We start from the raw sequence: 13,503 nt of genomic DNA, 5'->3' as shown, positions 1-13,503 counted from the left end.
GTGGCTGGCTCGATCCTGTAGCAGGACACGGCACTGTCTGACACACACACGCACACACACACACACACACACACACGCACACACACACACACACACACACACACACACACACACACACACACACACACACACACACAGGCATGCAAACATGCACCTTAATAACCCCATGTTGATTTTTTTAGTGACCTCTATTCATTTTCCACAAGTTTTGTAACCTTTAACCTCCAAACTTAAGTTGTCATCCTAGATGCTAAGGCGAAAGTTTCAAGGAGAAGTGAGAATTGCCCAAAATGTCCTCACTTAGAAGAAAATCTTTTACAGTTCTCACAACGGCATATTTATCACGATGTACACGCACAACCCCTCCCCCACCACCACCACACACACACACACACACACATATACAACAGAATAAAAATGGGCCGTGGGTTGACTGACTCATTGCAGCCATTGTGTTGTACTTTGCTTTGCATTAGGCCTACTGCTCTCCCCCTCTCCCCCGAACGGCATGTAAAGAGCCGTCAAAGTGGACGGACTTTTGCCCCTTTGCTCACACATACCTGATAGCCCCACCGCCAAGACCAAGACTTTGTTGAGAATGACAGGAAAAAGCAAAAGAGACATTAGTCCAATCTGACTGCTGCAAAGACCCTGATGCAACACATTTGTCGGTTAACTTTCCGTGCATGTGGTTTGTCTTTCCGGTTTAAGACCACCTTCCTCTTGTGTGTGCACTAATACTCACAGCACATAAAGAAAAGAGCAGTGATGATATATCTGCTGCCTGCCATGGCAGTGTTTCTTTTCTGAGAGCTGTGTCTGAAAAGAAAAACCAACCAACCAACAAACAAAAAAAAAAATTAATGAAATACAAACAGTGAAGAAAAACATTTTTTACAACACTTGAAATGCTTCACTGACAGGAACTTTGCTTTCAAACATGGATCTCTTGTTGTCAAAGTTTGTAAAAAAAAAAAAAAAAAGAAAAAAGAAAAAAAGAAAAATGAAATAAATTAAAAAAAATTCCATCGCTACCAGGTTCATTAGTTTCTTAACGTCATAAATGCTACCAGGTACAGTTCAGTCAACTAGATACGAGAACTAGAAGTTCAGCAGCATCCACTGTCTCATCAGACGCTCAACTTAAGTGCATTTAACTGTGACTTAAACAGCTGTTACGTGGTTAAAATTAGTCAAATGGATTAGAAAGTTAAGCGTGAAGATCATCGTACCTTGTGGCGTCAGTCGGGACTGAAAGAGGATGTGATTCTTCTCTTCCTACTGGTTTTAACTTTTGTTTGTGATGTCACACTCTGTTGGTTGGTGTGGCTGAGTGGAAACTCCATCCCTCTGATTCTCTTTAAAAACCCCAGATCCATTTTCTGTTTCACATCAGTTATTTATATTGTCAAGACGCTGGTCTGCAGCACAAGCCGAAAGGCAGCTGGATGGCGTCCTTGCAGGGTTCAACCACTTGCGGGGAGTCTCTTTTATTCAGGTTTATCACAGATGATCCGAAGACAGTGAGTGAGACGTTCAAGTGATGTTCAGCCTTCGACTGTTTCCGCTATAAACACAGGAAGCAAAGATCCCCTGAGCGGTCCACGGTCTGCCTGTCCCTCTCCCCCTCGGGTGGTGAGACGAGCAGGCAAACAATCAAAGAGACAACGACAACAACGCCAGCGGTTTTACCTTTGAAGCTCCTTGATCGAGGTGTATCGCGGTGTGCTCGCAGTCTCAGAGCGTGCGTCAGCTCAGGCACCGTGTTGAAACTGGCAGCAGGTGGAGCTGTGACACGTCTCTTGAGAACATGGCAGTGCATCGAGGCGCTTTGGTGCTGTGGCAGTGTTTGCGGACTCTGCATACTAAACACACAGCCTCTATAGACGTCACAAAGTATACAAATCAACTTGGAGGGAGGTTCACAATTAAATTCCCATCCACATACATATAGATTTCAGTTCGCGGTCTTGTCAGCTGTGAGTGTCTCAAACCAACAAATTGAGGCCGTTTCACATCTTTTGCTTGTCTCGTTCCACTTTTCAGTGTGTGACACTCATTTATAGGAATCAGCGAATTGTGACGTCACAAAGGGCACTGAAAACTTACTGGAACTTTTCTCAGAAAGTGAAAAGAGCCCCAGCTCAATACTCGATGAGGCCACGACCTGGCCACTCCCATTTTGCCCTCCTCCAAACACATGATTTGTCCAAGAGACAGTCACCATCAAAGTCAACCTGGGGTGATGATGTGAGACCTTTAAAAGACCTTTCAGTCTTTTTTTTTAAGACGTGTTATAACATGCAGGACTTTTGAAGAGTGTGGGTTTTCCTCAATACTTCACTTTGATCTTTTGTGAGCAACAATACCACAAAATAACAAAATTTCTTTGTATTCATGTATCTTGGCTGATTAATCTAATTTAATTTGTTTGTTTGAATAAACACGACACAATAATAGGAGTTTGAAAAAAAAAAAAAAGGATCCGAGAAGTTGTAGTCGACATTACAAATCATTGAATTTTGATCATTCGGTTTGTCAATGTTGGAGGTTGGTGTCTCTTTGCTTCTCTCAGACCAACTGAAGCTATTAGCCGGAGTTAATTTTGAGGACTTCCCTCCGTAACCAACAAACCTTTACTACTTTACACAATTAATTTTATATAATCTAATTTAATAACGTGCAAATGGGCAAAACTAACCACATTTTTTTAATTTGACATATATATTTTTGCAAAACTTTGCCTTATTTCTAGATAAATTAGCAAAATTCATTAAAATATATTGATACTCAGAACCCACATTTTGGTAATTAAACTCTACCTTTGTCTTAATTTCTAAAACTAAGAGATCGTTTTTTTTCGACAAGATAAAGGAAATTATTTTCATAAATAAGACATTTTTTTTTTGAATTTAAGATGTTTTTCATATTCATGTTTCAGTCACATACCAAGGGGTTAGTTTTCAATAATAATTACCAACAATAACAATTACAATAATCATGATAATAACAATGTGTCGGTTTGATTGAACAAATTACGTTTATACTAGTAACAAATTGTATTTAATACTTTCAGATTGAAACTTTCACTTAAAATTGGACTGAACTCTTCTAGTCTATGATGTTATGTAAAACTGTGTTTATTTTTTACATATAATCATATGTGCGTATTACATATGAAAATCAAAAGTTAATCAAGAACGTGTCAAATAAATCCATCTTCAAGTGAGACATTTAGGATCCAGTGGTAGAAAGACGATGGCAAGAAAGGTGAAATATTTGCAAAATGGAAGACATCAAAGAGAAAACATTGACATTCTCATCTCACCTCATCTTCACTGTCCTGTTTAAAATCAGAATACGTAAGAGTTAAATATGTGATTCACTCTGTGTGTGACAGTTTAAAGGCAGTTTCAACTCGTCGTCATATTCACTGAGCTCATCTTTCGTGGTTAAAGCCAATAGACATGGAGTGAGTTCAGAGTGATTCTATTTATAAAGAAGCCCACGTTTGGCCAGTTTCTTCTTCTTCTTCTTCTTCTTCTTCTTCTTTTTCTTCTTCTTCTTCTTCTTCTTCTTCTTCTTGAAATCACGATACACTCCAACCACATTTCATTTCTGCCACAGTGACGTGTTCCACACGCATCATCTACACTCTTTTCTTTGGCCAATAATGTTGTTTTTTGTGCCATTTCAAATGTTTCCATCATCAGCCAGAGCGCTCGCACACGCGGCTCACGGCTCTGCGGTTTGACATTGTGCGGGGCGGGGCGGGGCGGGGTGGAGTGGAGTGGAGTGGAGTGGAGTGGGGGCGCGGGTCGATTCGCGAGGGGCGGGGTGGTGCTGAGGAGGAACGGCGTGCTCGTCCTGTGCGCCACTCGACACACAACAAAGCAGTCGGAGCTCCGGCGAGCAGCAGCAGCAGCAGCAGCAGCACATCGCACCTCCTCGAGGCTGTCGGGACCCGGACGGACGACGACCTGTTGAGCCTCTCCGCCGCAAAAACACGCTTCTGACATGCACTTTGATAAATGTGAGTGAGTAACCCCTGTGACCGGACTGTGTTTAGCAAGGCTGCGCTTGATACCACCGCTGTTGATAGTTGAAATTGTTTTGAGTGATGGGAACTTCAACTGAAAAGAAGTGTTTCAACCTTCCCTCCTCTATTTGCGGGGACACAAATAGAGGAGGGAAGGTTGACTGGAAAATAAATCTGCTTGACTGGAATGACCGTGAGTGTGTTGAGAGGATGCCGGGGTAAGAAGAGGGACGTGTCAAGCGTCCAGTTTGCCAGCGCTCGGGGCTCTCACTCTCTGTCGCTCTTCACTTTCAGTTGGTTGAGAGGACACTCAGGGGAAACCCTGACACCCCTCACCCCCGACCCTGCTCTCTGATTCTCACATCCTCTTTCTTTATCAGGCGCCACACTGTGTGTGTGTGTGTGTGTGTGTGTGTGTGTGTGTGTGTGTGTGTGCCGAACTGTGATGCTGATGTGTCAGCTTTTAGGCTCTTTAAACGTGCGCGCTCCTCTCCTCTGCTCTGCTCTCGCCGATTGCGTGTTGTGCTGCTCGACCGCGAAAATGAGGAACTCTGCTCTTTGTGCCTCCGCGGCGCCCAGCCAAAAGAGAAAGGTCGCTGGAATCCCCGACCTCCTACGCAACGTTAGTCAATAACAAGGGGATTCCACAGGTCCGGCGCCGATTTGAATAGAGGGAGTGTGCGAGTATGAGATCCGGGCGCGACGCGGACAGCTGTGCGTGACGTCGCCGGTTCGAAGCAGTTTTTGTCGGACGCGTCAAAATGACTCAGGGTTGAGTAACTTGTAGTAACACCCTCCGCTCTCGATAATGAAATGTTGACGTGAGTGAAACGTAATGAGACGACGTAACTCTTCTGATCGAAGTGATGAGTTTCGTGGTGCAGGTCCGTCCTGCTTCGTCCCTGGAGGCGCAGAGGAGGAGGAGGAGGGAGGTTGACAGCAAGTCTTTAAACAGGGAGGCGACATCGAGTGCATGGCGTGGAGGAGAAAGTCTCACCTGTGTGTGTGTACTGTGTGTGTGTGTGTGTGTACAGTATGTGTGTGCATAGATATATGTACATAGATAGATGTCTGTATGTGTGTATGCCCCATGCCCCTGACACACACACACACACACACACACACACACACACACACACACACACACACACACACACACACACACACAGAGGTGAGACTTTCTCTTCCACGCCATGCAGTCGATATCACCTCCCTACAAATATTTTTATTTTTTATGGCCTTATTTCTTCTTAATAATATACTTTTCCATTTTTTTTTTTGCCCTATGCAGTTACTTTAATTATGCAAAATGTTTCACTGTGGGATTAATAAAGGCGTTTTATATATGTGTGTGTTGTGTGTATGTGTATACATGTATACGCACACACACATACACGGATATATATATATATATATATATATATATATATATATATATATATATATATATATATATATATATATATATATATATATATATACATATATATATGTATATATATATATATATATATATATATATATATATATATATATATATATATATATTGATGTAGATAGATAGATAGATGAGGCCACCCAACAACGGTGATCATTGCTGGCGCCTGCGCGTTCTCGAGCTTCCGTCCATCGGATCACAGTCGCAGTCAAACCTCTGCGTTCAAACTCCAGAAGCAAATAAAAAGACAACCGAACTGAAGCGGCGACAGCAACACCCAGCAAAAAAGTCACCGCTCTTCCTCTGCACTGGCAAGCCGTCACACACTCACAGCAGACAACACAGGGCCGCCACACACGTGTGTGTGTGTGTGTGTGTGTGTGTGTGTGTGTGTGTGGAGGTGAGTCGCAGGAAGATGCGGTTTGCATGTTCTGACTGCGTAACGGAGCGTGACAGGAAGGTGTCACAGAAAATGAGCGCGGCGATCCTTTCTGGTGAAGCCGCCTGGTTTTATCGCGGCCGCACGATCTGCGTTCCTACATGGAAGAGGTTTCTTCCGGGGTTCGTCGACGCACTGAGGTTCCGCTAACAGGGGAAAGATCACTTGATCTGTCACCACCTGCGGCGACGTTTTTAAGGAAACGCGCGGGCCACCCTCGCACCAGCTGGAAACAACATTATTCTTTTTTTTTTTTCTTTTTTTCTTTCTTTCTTTTTTTCTATAGTCGGTGACACTTTTTTTTTTTTTTTCCTGTTTTTCTCACTGAATTTGCCGCGGAAATAGTGGCTCCACACAGACAGGAAGGGTGAACAGACATTGCCGCCACGGATACATTTTGGAGGAAGGACAATAACATGATTTGACCTGGATGATGTAAAAAGATTTACATATATATGTATGTATATACATATATATATATATATGTAGATCTCAAACTGTATATCATTTTACACACACACACACATACACACACACACACACACACACACACACACACACACACACACATATACATACAGTATATATGTGCGTTTATATAAGTAAAACTAACTCAACAGAACCTAATAAAGTGAGAGGTACATTTTTAAAGTCTAAAGTTTATAAATCTCCCTCATTTCCCAACTTCCTTTTTAAAAATTATTTTTCCCCAGCTCCAAAAGAGAAGCCGTGTTGCACTCTGCCCACAGTGAAGAAACTCCTGGAGCAGAAGAGAAAACGCGAGACGTTCACAGCGCAGCCCTCCTGCTCCACAGCCAGCATCAGTCCTCCTGTCCCCACGACTGCAACAGCAGTAAGGCAGCACACGCAGCAGCTCAGAGTCAAAGTGCACTTGACATGACAGACACTGACACCTTCCTATCCTCTTTCTTTAACTTCTCTTTCGTAGCATTCGTCTGCATCAGAACCTTTTACCTGCCCAGGTAAGACCAGGGAACATTTTATTTTCATGAGAACTAAACATTTGAAATAAGGCCAAAGACATGCTCAAAAAAAGTTAAGCTCAAAAAGTTTTTGTGTATAGTTTGAAAATTCAGAGCAGTTTTTCAAACCCTTATCGTATTTGATCATTGGGATTTGTGTTAACGGACAAACTGAGAAATTTATCAATACATTTGGAAGTGAAATCTACTGCATGGCATGAGATGCGTGGATAGGATTTATATATATTGACAGTTGTTTATCATTGTTAGCAATGATCTATTGTCATGTCACTGGAATTAAGAATAGAAACTTGACAAAAGCTGCCTTGACTCTTGAGTAGAATTACATTTTTTTATGATTGTAATTCAGATTTATCAGAATCAGATTTGGAGTGGTGGAAAAACCTTGCTGACCTCACTTGTTGTTTTCTTCGGGAAATTTTGCAGAAAGTCAATGATTTTGTGCAAACAGTCTACCTTTTGATCTGCTGCTTATTGTGGAACAGTACAAAAAATACCAGGGACTGACTCACCGCCGATGAGTAAGAGCCGCCCCCTCCTCTCCAGGTACATCAAGCAGCTACCCAGACATGGCGCTGAGTTTCGAGCAGTGGACGTCGGGCGGGGAGTCATCGCTGGGATACTACCCCGGCGGCCATCAAGGGTCCGGCTACGCTGCAGCGTACAACCTACCAATGACACCTGTATATGGGACACAGCAGCAGCAGCAGCAGCAGCAGCAGCAGCAGCAGCAGGGATTTGGAGACATAATGCACCAAAGCTACGTAAGAGGAACTTACTGACCTCGTTTGCTCGGCGCGATGCGCAGCCACACCTGTTCACCATCTGCGACTCTGCCGACGACAGCAGGAGTGCCAGATGACGGTGGCGGATCCCGGCATGGCGTCGTCCTGGTCGCTCGTGGCTCCCGGACTATCGGCTCAGGGTTTCGGCTCGACGATGGACGGCGAGAAGCTGGAGAGGGCCCGGATGATGCTCAACAGGATGGCTTACAGCAAGGCCGTCAGGCAGGATGAAGACGGAGACACGTGAGTGGAAAGGGTAGCGATCGAAGAAAGATAAGATCCGAAAAAACGCAGATACGCAACTGTACCGAAAAATGTGCAATGTCTATGTCAGTGCTTGGATGTTGCATGGAGTTTTGTGTATCAGTTTGAAGGCCCGTGTTAAGTCCTGCTGTCCTAGTGCGATTTAAAGGAAACTAATGAGTCAGACCCTCAACTTAGATCCACTTTGAAAGACGGTGAAGTTGCTGATCTTCTTTACTTTCATGTCTTTCTTTGAGAGGATTTACCAGTCTTTTCTTCCCATGCTTCCCTCTCCTCCTCCTCCTCCTCCTGTTAGTATCCTGCACATCTACACTGCCAAGGGGCTGAGAGAGTACGCCTACGCCGCTGCAGAGAGGCTGAGGGACCTGGACAAGCTGGATGCCAAAGAGCACAAAGGAAAGGTAACAAGAAGTGCTGGTGAAAGCTCTGTGAACTCTTAAGGGCCCATATGCAAAGGCTACCGGGATCCATTGGCATGAAGTGGAAGACGGAACACGTTGTTATCAGACAACATTCATCACGATGAGATTAAATGGGAGGCATAACGCATTCATTTTTTTAATCACATTTAAACGCCAGCCTTTTCTCCCTTCCGCTCACTGGTAGTCGGGTCCTCAAGCCGTAGCGTTTGTTTCAACACTGCACCCTGCGAACATTAGCTGTGTTTATTTTGTGCAATTCACTCCACGGTGATGGTTTAAGCAACTACCTACAAACCAAACATGCAGGTGCAGCCAACATCCCTCAGACTGGCTGGATACTGCATTGCCAAAACATTATTTTACAGTGAAGGAGTCGCAGCAGACCTGTGGATGAAAGTACATTGAAAAAGCCAACTAAAATGATTGCTAAGTGGGTGGCAACCGAATGCTATGACCTGTCGTACACCTCACCGTCATGGGGAATAATTCTTCACGCACACAGGAACTGTATGAAACTGAGAAAGAACCCTAAGTGTAACTCCTGCAGAGAGCCTGTTTAACAATTGAGTCCAGACGCAATGTTAAAAAAAACAAACAAACACAAAACATCAAAAAACAAATCCTTTATTTGTCTTCATTTGGTTCCCAATTATATGGAGACAAAAACTGTCTCAAAAATACAAAATAACTGATTAGTTTGATTGTGTTCATCATGTCTTCAGTTTTCATAGGTTTGTGTCTGTCTTTTGTTCAAACTAGGGTTCTGTTTGTCTGTTTGACCTTGAAATGTTACAGCGGAGCTTCCGCCTTCTTCAGAAGTGTCACTGGGTGGCGTGTGTAACTCGTCTTTATCAGCTGGTGTGGATGTGGATGTGGATGTGATAGAGGTGTGACCCACCTGTCAGATTTGACAGGTGGGTCACTGCAAGAAAGATGTGAGATCAGTTGAAAACAGGCCTTCACAACACTTTTAAGGAGTGAAGGAAGTTTGGCTCAGTTCTCACTGTGTGAACGCATGTCCTCTCAGACTGCCTTGCTGGTGGCCGTGACGGCAAACCAGGCCGAGATCGTGCAGGACCTGCTGTCCCTGGGGGCCGACATAAACGCCTGCGACTTCAACGGTCAGACCGCCCTCCACCTGGCAGCGCACTACGGCTTCCCGGCGGCCCTGCAGGTAGACACCCAGAGGACACAGCAGGGCGCAGGACGGTGCGTGACAGCATGTCTGAAAGCTCGACTGACATTTTGAGATTTCCCTCCGCAGGCCGTTTTGTCCAGCAGGCCGGCCGTCAACCTGGAGGCCCGAAACTTCGAAGGTAAAGACACGATGTCGGACCTGGGCAAGGAAAGACAACAGCAACGACAAAAAAAACAGACCGTGCATTTAAACCCAGGTTTCAAACCTCATGTTTCACCTTCCTGCTCACCTCAGGTATGACTCCCCTGCACTGCGCCGCCATCTCCCACAGCGCAACCGTGAAGGTTTTAAGCGGCAGCGGGCAGCTGGACGTCGTGCTGCAGAACAAGGCTGCCGACAAGCTGGCCTGCGTGCAGATGCTCCTCAACAGCGGCGCGTCCCTGCTCAGCCAGGTAGGCCGGCCTTGTTTCCTGGAAGTTGAAGTGATTGAATAAATTAGCCGCTGGTTGGTAATTCCCAGCTCAGATCAAAAAGCTCTAAATGGAAAAAATCTGAAAATGAGCAGTGGTAAATTTGTTTTTTTGTGGTCTCATGCGAAATTATTTTTAAAGAAAAAAAACAAAAAACCAAACTCCTCGACATTACATAAGTTGGAAACTGTGCGAGTTAGAATAGTAAGAGCCATCATGCTGAAAGTGTGAGAGAAAATAAAACCACAGGAGACTATAATATCACTTGTTAATATCACTGGACCAGGTTTCACTTTCAGTCAACAGCCTGCGAGGGCTCTGTGAATTCGAGGCTGCGTACGACGTAAGGAAAATTGAGTGTGTGAAATGGGGAAGGGGAGGGGGGGGTTGGTGGGATGCTGGGTTTGTGGGGGTGGGGGGAAGGGGGGTTACCCAGGTCCGATGATCCTCCCGTGCACTCCCCTCTGTCTCAGTCTGACTTGTGGTTTGGTTTCACTGCCTCTCGCCTCTTTCTTCCATCTTGCCCAATTCCAGGAAATCAAAAGCAACAAGACGGTTTTGCACTTGGCTGTGAAGGAGGGCAATGTGGAGCTGGTGCGCTACCTGCTGAGGATTCCCCTGCCCAACATCAGGGACTTTGTTAACATGAAAGTGAGACTCTAAACTGGACTTTCTATTAAAAACAAATCAAAATAAATCTATTTATGTCATTCTTACACACTCTGCTCTGTTTTTTTTCCCTCTCTCTTGCAGGCTCACGGCCACACGGCTCTGCACATGGCGGCCGGCCTCCACGCCAACCCCCACCAGGAGGAGATCCTACGGCTGCTGCTGAGCAGAGGGGCCGATCCCAGCATCCGCAACCTGGAGAACGACCAGGCGGCCCACCTGCTGCAGAGCGGCCCTCAGGGAGAGCAGGTCAGTGGAGTGTTTGCGTGTTCTGTGCACCCGGTGGAGTCCGCTGCTGAGTGTGTCTCTTGTTTCCAGCTCAAGCTCTTGCTGAAGAAACGGGGGGCTTCGTCTCGTCGACGCATCGCGCCCGCCCAGGACCAGTAATATTCAGACCCACTTGTAATCCCTATTTGGAGGGAATGAGTCTCGACCGTGTTGCCTCTATTGACAGGGGAAAGTGTTGCTGCGTGCTCTGGGGAGCCTCGTTAGGAAATCAGTCTGGCGTGGCCAGTCTTCTGTGTAATTCACATTGGATTGAAGCAGTCGTGCTGTGATGCATGGAACTGTGATTTGGAGTTTGTGAAAAGTTTTAAAGTTGGAAAAGAGTTTTATTTATTTATTTCCCACGACGTATTTATATGCAGAGGAGAGTCGGAAATGTAAAATTGATCAACGGATTTTTAACGTTGATTTTTAGAGTTAATTTTACAGGTACAGTGTGTGAAATTGTGTCATCTAGCAATCGGGTTGTTTTAGAATTAATACGTATATGTATATGTGTGTGTGTATATGTATATGTCTGTGAATACATATATGTATATATATACACACACACATTTTTATATATATATATATATATATACATATACACACACACATTTATATATAAATATATAAATATATTACACACACACACACACACACACACACATATATATATATATATATATATATATATATATATATATATACATATGTTTATATATGTAAAACCCTTGTTTACTTTTATTTTACAGTGATTATACACTTACACAAACGTATTTATGTATATCAAGTTAAGCTTTTACCAATAGATCAGGCCAAATTTCACACACTGCACCTTTCATATGATGGATATTTTCAAAGCAAACCTTTGAGTAAAAAAAAGCAAGATATTAAGGAGCAATTGGTGCTACAGAGGGCGGAGCTAAATTCACTTTCCTCAGAGGCGACACTCCCCGGTGACTTATGTTGATTTCTGTGAAATCGTGGGACATCTGGGGCAACGTCCCTAAAAGCCCCTTCATCACAAAGTTATCATATTGATACACCGAGTGATGGTTTTTGTTTCATATAGCATGTGAGCCGTTGATGAAGAATGTTGTAAACAAGAAAAACCCACAACATCATTTCTGTCCGTATGCATCATACTAGGTGTCTTTTCATTGTGGAAAAAAGAAACTTTACTGTGTAAAAAAAGAAAAAGAAAAAAGAATGTAACTCAAGCTAATGAAACAGGTTGCCATCAAGGCTGATGACTCGATGCTACATGACTATGTGCTGTGACTAACAGTGCATTTTGGTCATGAGTCATATGTTCAAGTATAAAGTTGCCACAGATGTGTCAACTATCAGGGAAAGGGAAAGGACAGGGCAGGACGAGAAAGCTGCATCTTTATTTTAAGACCAGTTTCCATGAAGCAGAGGTGCTGTGACATTTCAAAGGAGGCTGCCTTGAATTAAAGAGGTAAACAAGGTTTGAAGTGTCTCGTATTTATCAGCACTATGTCCACTGATGTAATGAATTGATGTAGCACAACTTATCCTCTAAGGAAAAAAAAAGATGTTTAATGGCTTTCATTAGACCTTTACTCCATCAATTGTTGCTTGTTTTTTCAGTTGTAAAAGCATTGATTTTTTAAATTAGAAAATAATATAAGTCAGGGTACTATGGCACTTGCCAAGATTTAATACAGGATCAAACGTGAATAAGCTTCAATCTTACCCAGGGTGACTTGCAGGGCTTTATGTTTTTCCTCGTCTATTTATTGCTTTCTTTATTTTTATAATGTTTTCCTTGAATTGTAAAAGAGTAAACTAGTTAAATTACTAAAGGTGAATCAATAAAAGGAATAGAAATTGACATACTGTTCCAGGTGGTATGTGCATCACTTTTTTTGCATCTGCCTATAAATATTTAATCATGCATTTTGTTTTCACCAGTTTAGCAGGAATGAAATGTCCAAAGAATTTGACCGTTGTTGAATTAAAAGTCCTTCATTGTACAAGTCGATTGAGAACTTTTATTGTCTCTTTTCAGTAGACCTTCTATCCCAGCATTTGCACAGAGGTTATTATGATCTCTTGTAGTCACTTAAGTTCCATCATAATTATGATTATTCTTTTTTGCTGACATCTCCTAAATTCAGAGGTATATTAGACATGAGAGGAACTACAATCTTTTACTGACCCCAGCTGATCACATTTGAAAAAAAAAGAAAGAAAGATGTGTGGCCACAAGATTGATACTATAGTAACGGCCAAAGCTATTGGAGCAATCTGTTTATTATTTATTTAATAAGAAAAGTAAATATAGTCTACTTGCATATTTAAGAGAACAAACTTTGGGTTGGTCAAAAGCAAGACTAGCTACCCAGCGGCATTAACTAACTCGCGGCCACACATTGCTTATTTTTTGTGAAGGGCCACCAGAGGGAGTCGGTGATGTGACGTCACTGGCCATGCTCCTGCCAGAACTTCCTCTGTTTCTGGTACATTTGATGTTGTCTATACAGTCTGGGGAGGAACTGGAAAAAAAAGCAGAAAGGAAACCAAAGTGATTACAAAAACATT

General features: G+C 43.3%; 1 protein-coding gene across 2 annotated transcripts; it reads left to right on the top strand.

Annotated features, from left to right (window-relative positions):
- Positions 1 to 3,854: 3,854 nt before the first annotated feature.
- On the top strand, positions 3,855 to 12,938 carry nfkbid (nuclear factor of kappa light polypeptide gene enhancer in B-cells inhibitor, delta). Of its 2 annotated transcripts, none has more exons than XM_076026612.1 (12): positions 3,855 to 4,033; positions 6,630 to 6,769; positions 6,866 to 6,899; positions 7,467 to 7,684; positions 7,770 to 7,948; positions 8,265 to 8,370; positions 9,419 to 9,565; positions 9,656 to 9,707; positions 9,824 to 9,981; positions 10,534 to 10,650; positions 10,753 to 10,917; positions 10,987 to 12,938. In XM_076026612.1, exons 1-12 carry the CDS (start codon positions 4,018 to 4,020, stop codon positions 11,053 to 11,055), a joined length of 1,401 nt encoding a protein of 466 aa, XP_075882727.1. In that variant the 5' UTR covers positions 3,855 to 4,017; the 3' UTR covers positions 11,056 to 12,938. The 2 variants fall into 2 exon arrangements, with proteins under 2 accessions (XP_075882727.1, XP_075882718.1); XM_076026603.1 differs by having other exon boundaries at positions 7,767 to 7,948.
- Positions 12,939 to 13,503: the final 565 nt, after the last annotated feature.

Source organism: Nelusetta ayraudi, unplaced genomic scaffold (genome assembly GCF_046127955.1).
Source record: "Nelusetta ayraudi isolate G7.1 ecotype Tasmania unplaced genomic scaffold, CSIRO-AGI_Nayr_v1 ptg000003l, whole genome shotgun sequence".
Taxonomy (NCBI): domain Eukaryota; kingdom Metazoa; phylum Chordata; class Actinopteri; order Tetraodontiformes; family Monacanthidae; genus Nelusetta; species Nelusetta ayraudi.
This window is presented reverse-complemented; position numbering and strand designations above follow the sequence as displayed.

Bases quoted from the DNA above. Each gene is read 5' to 3' on its own strand.
- nfkbid (XM_076026603.1), top strand. The intron at 6,770-6,865 runs GTAAGGCAGCAC...TCTCTTTCGTAG, and splicing joins TCCCCACGACTGCAACAGCA to CATTCGTCTGCATCAGAACC. The intron at 9,566-9,655 runs GTAGACACCCAG...TTCCCTCCGCAG, and splicing joins GCTTCCCGGCGGCCCTGCAG to GCCGTTTTGTCCAGCAGGCC.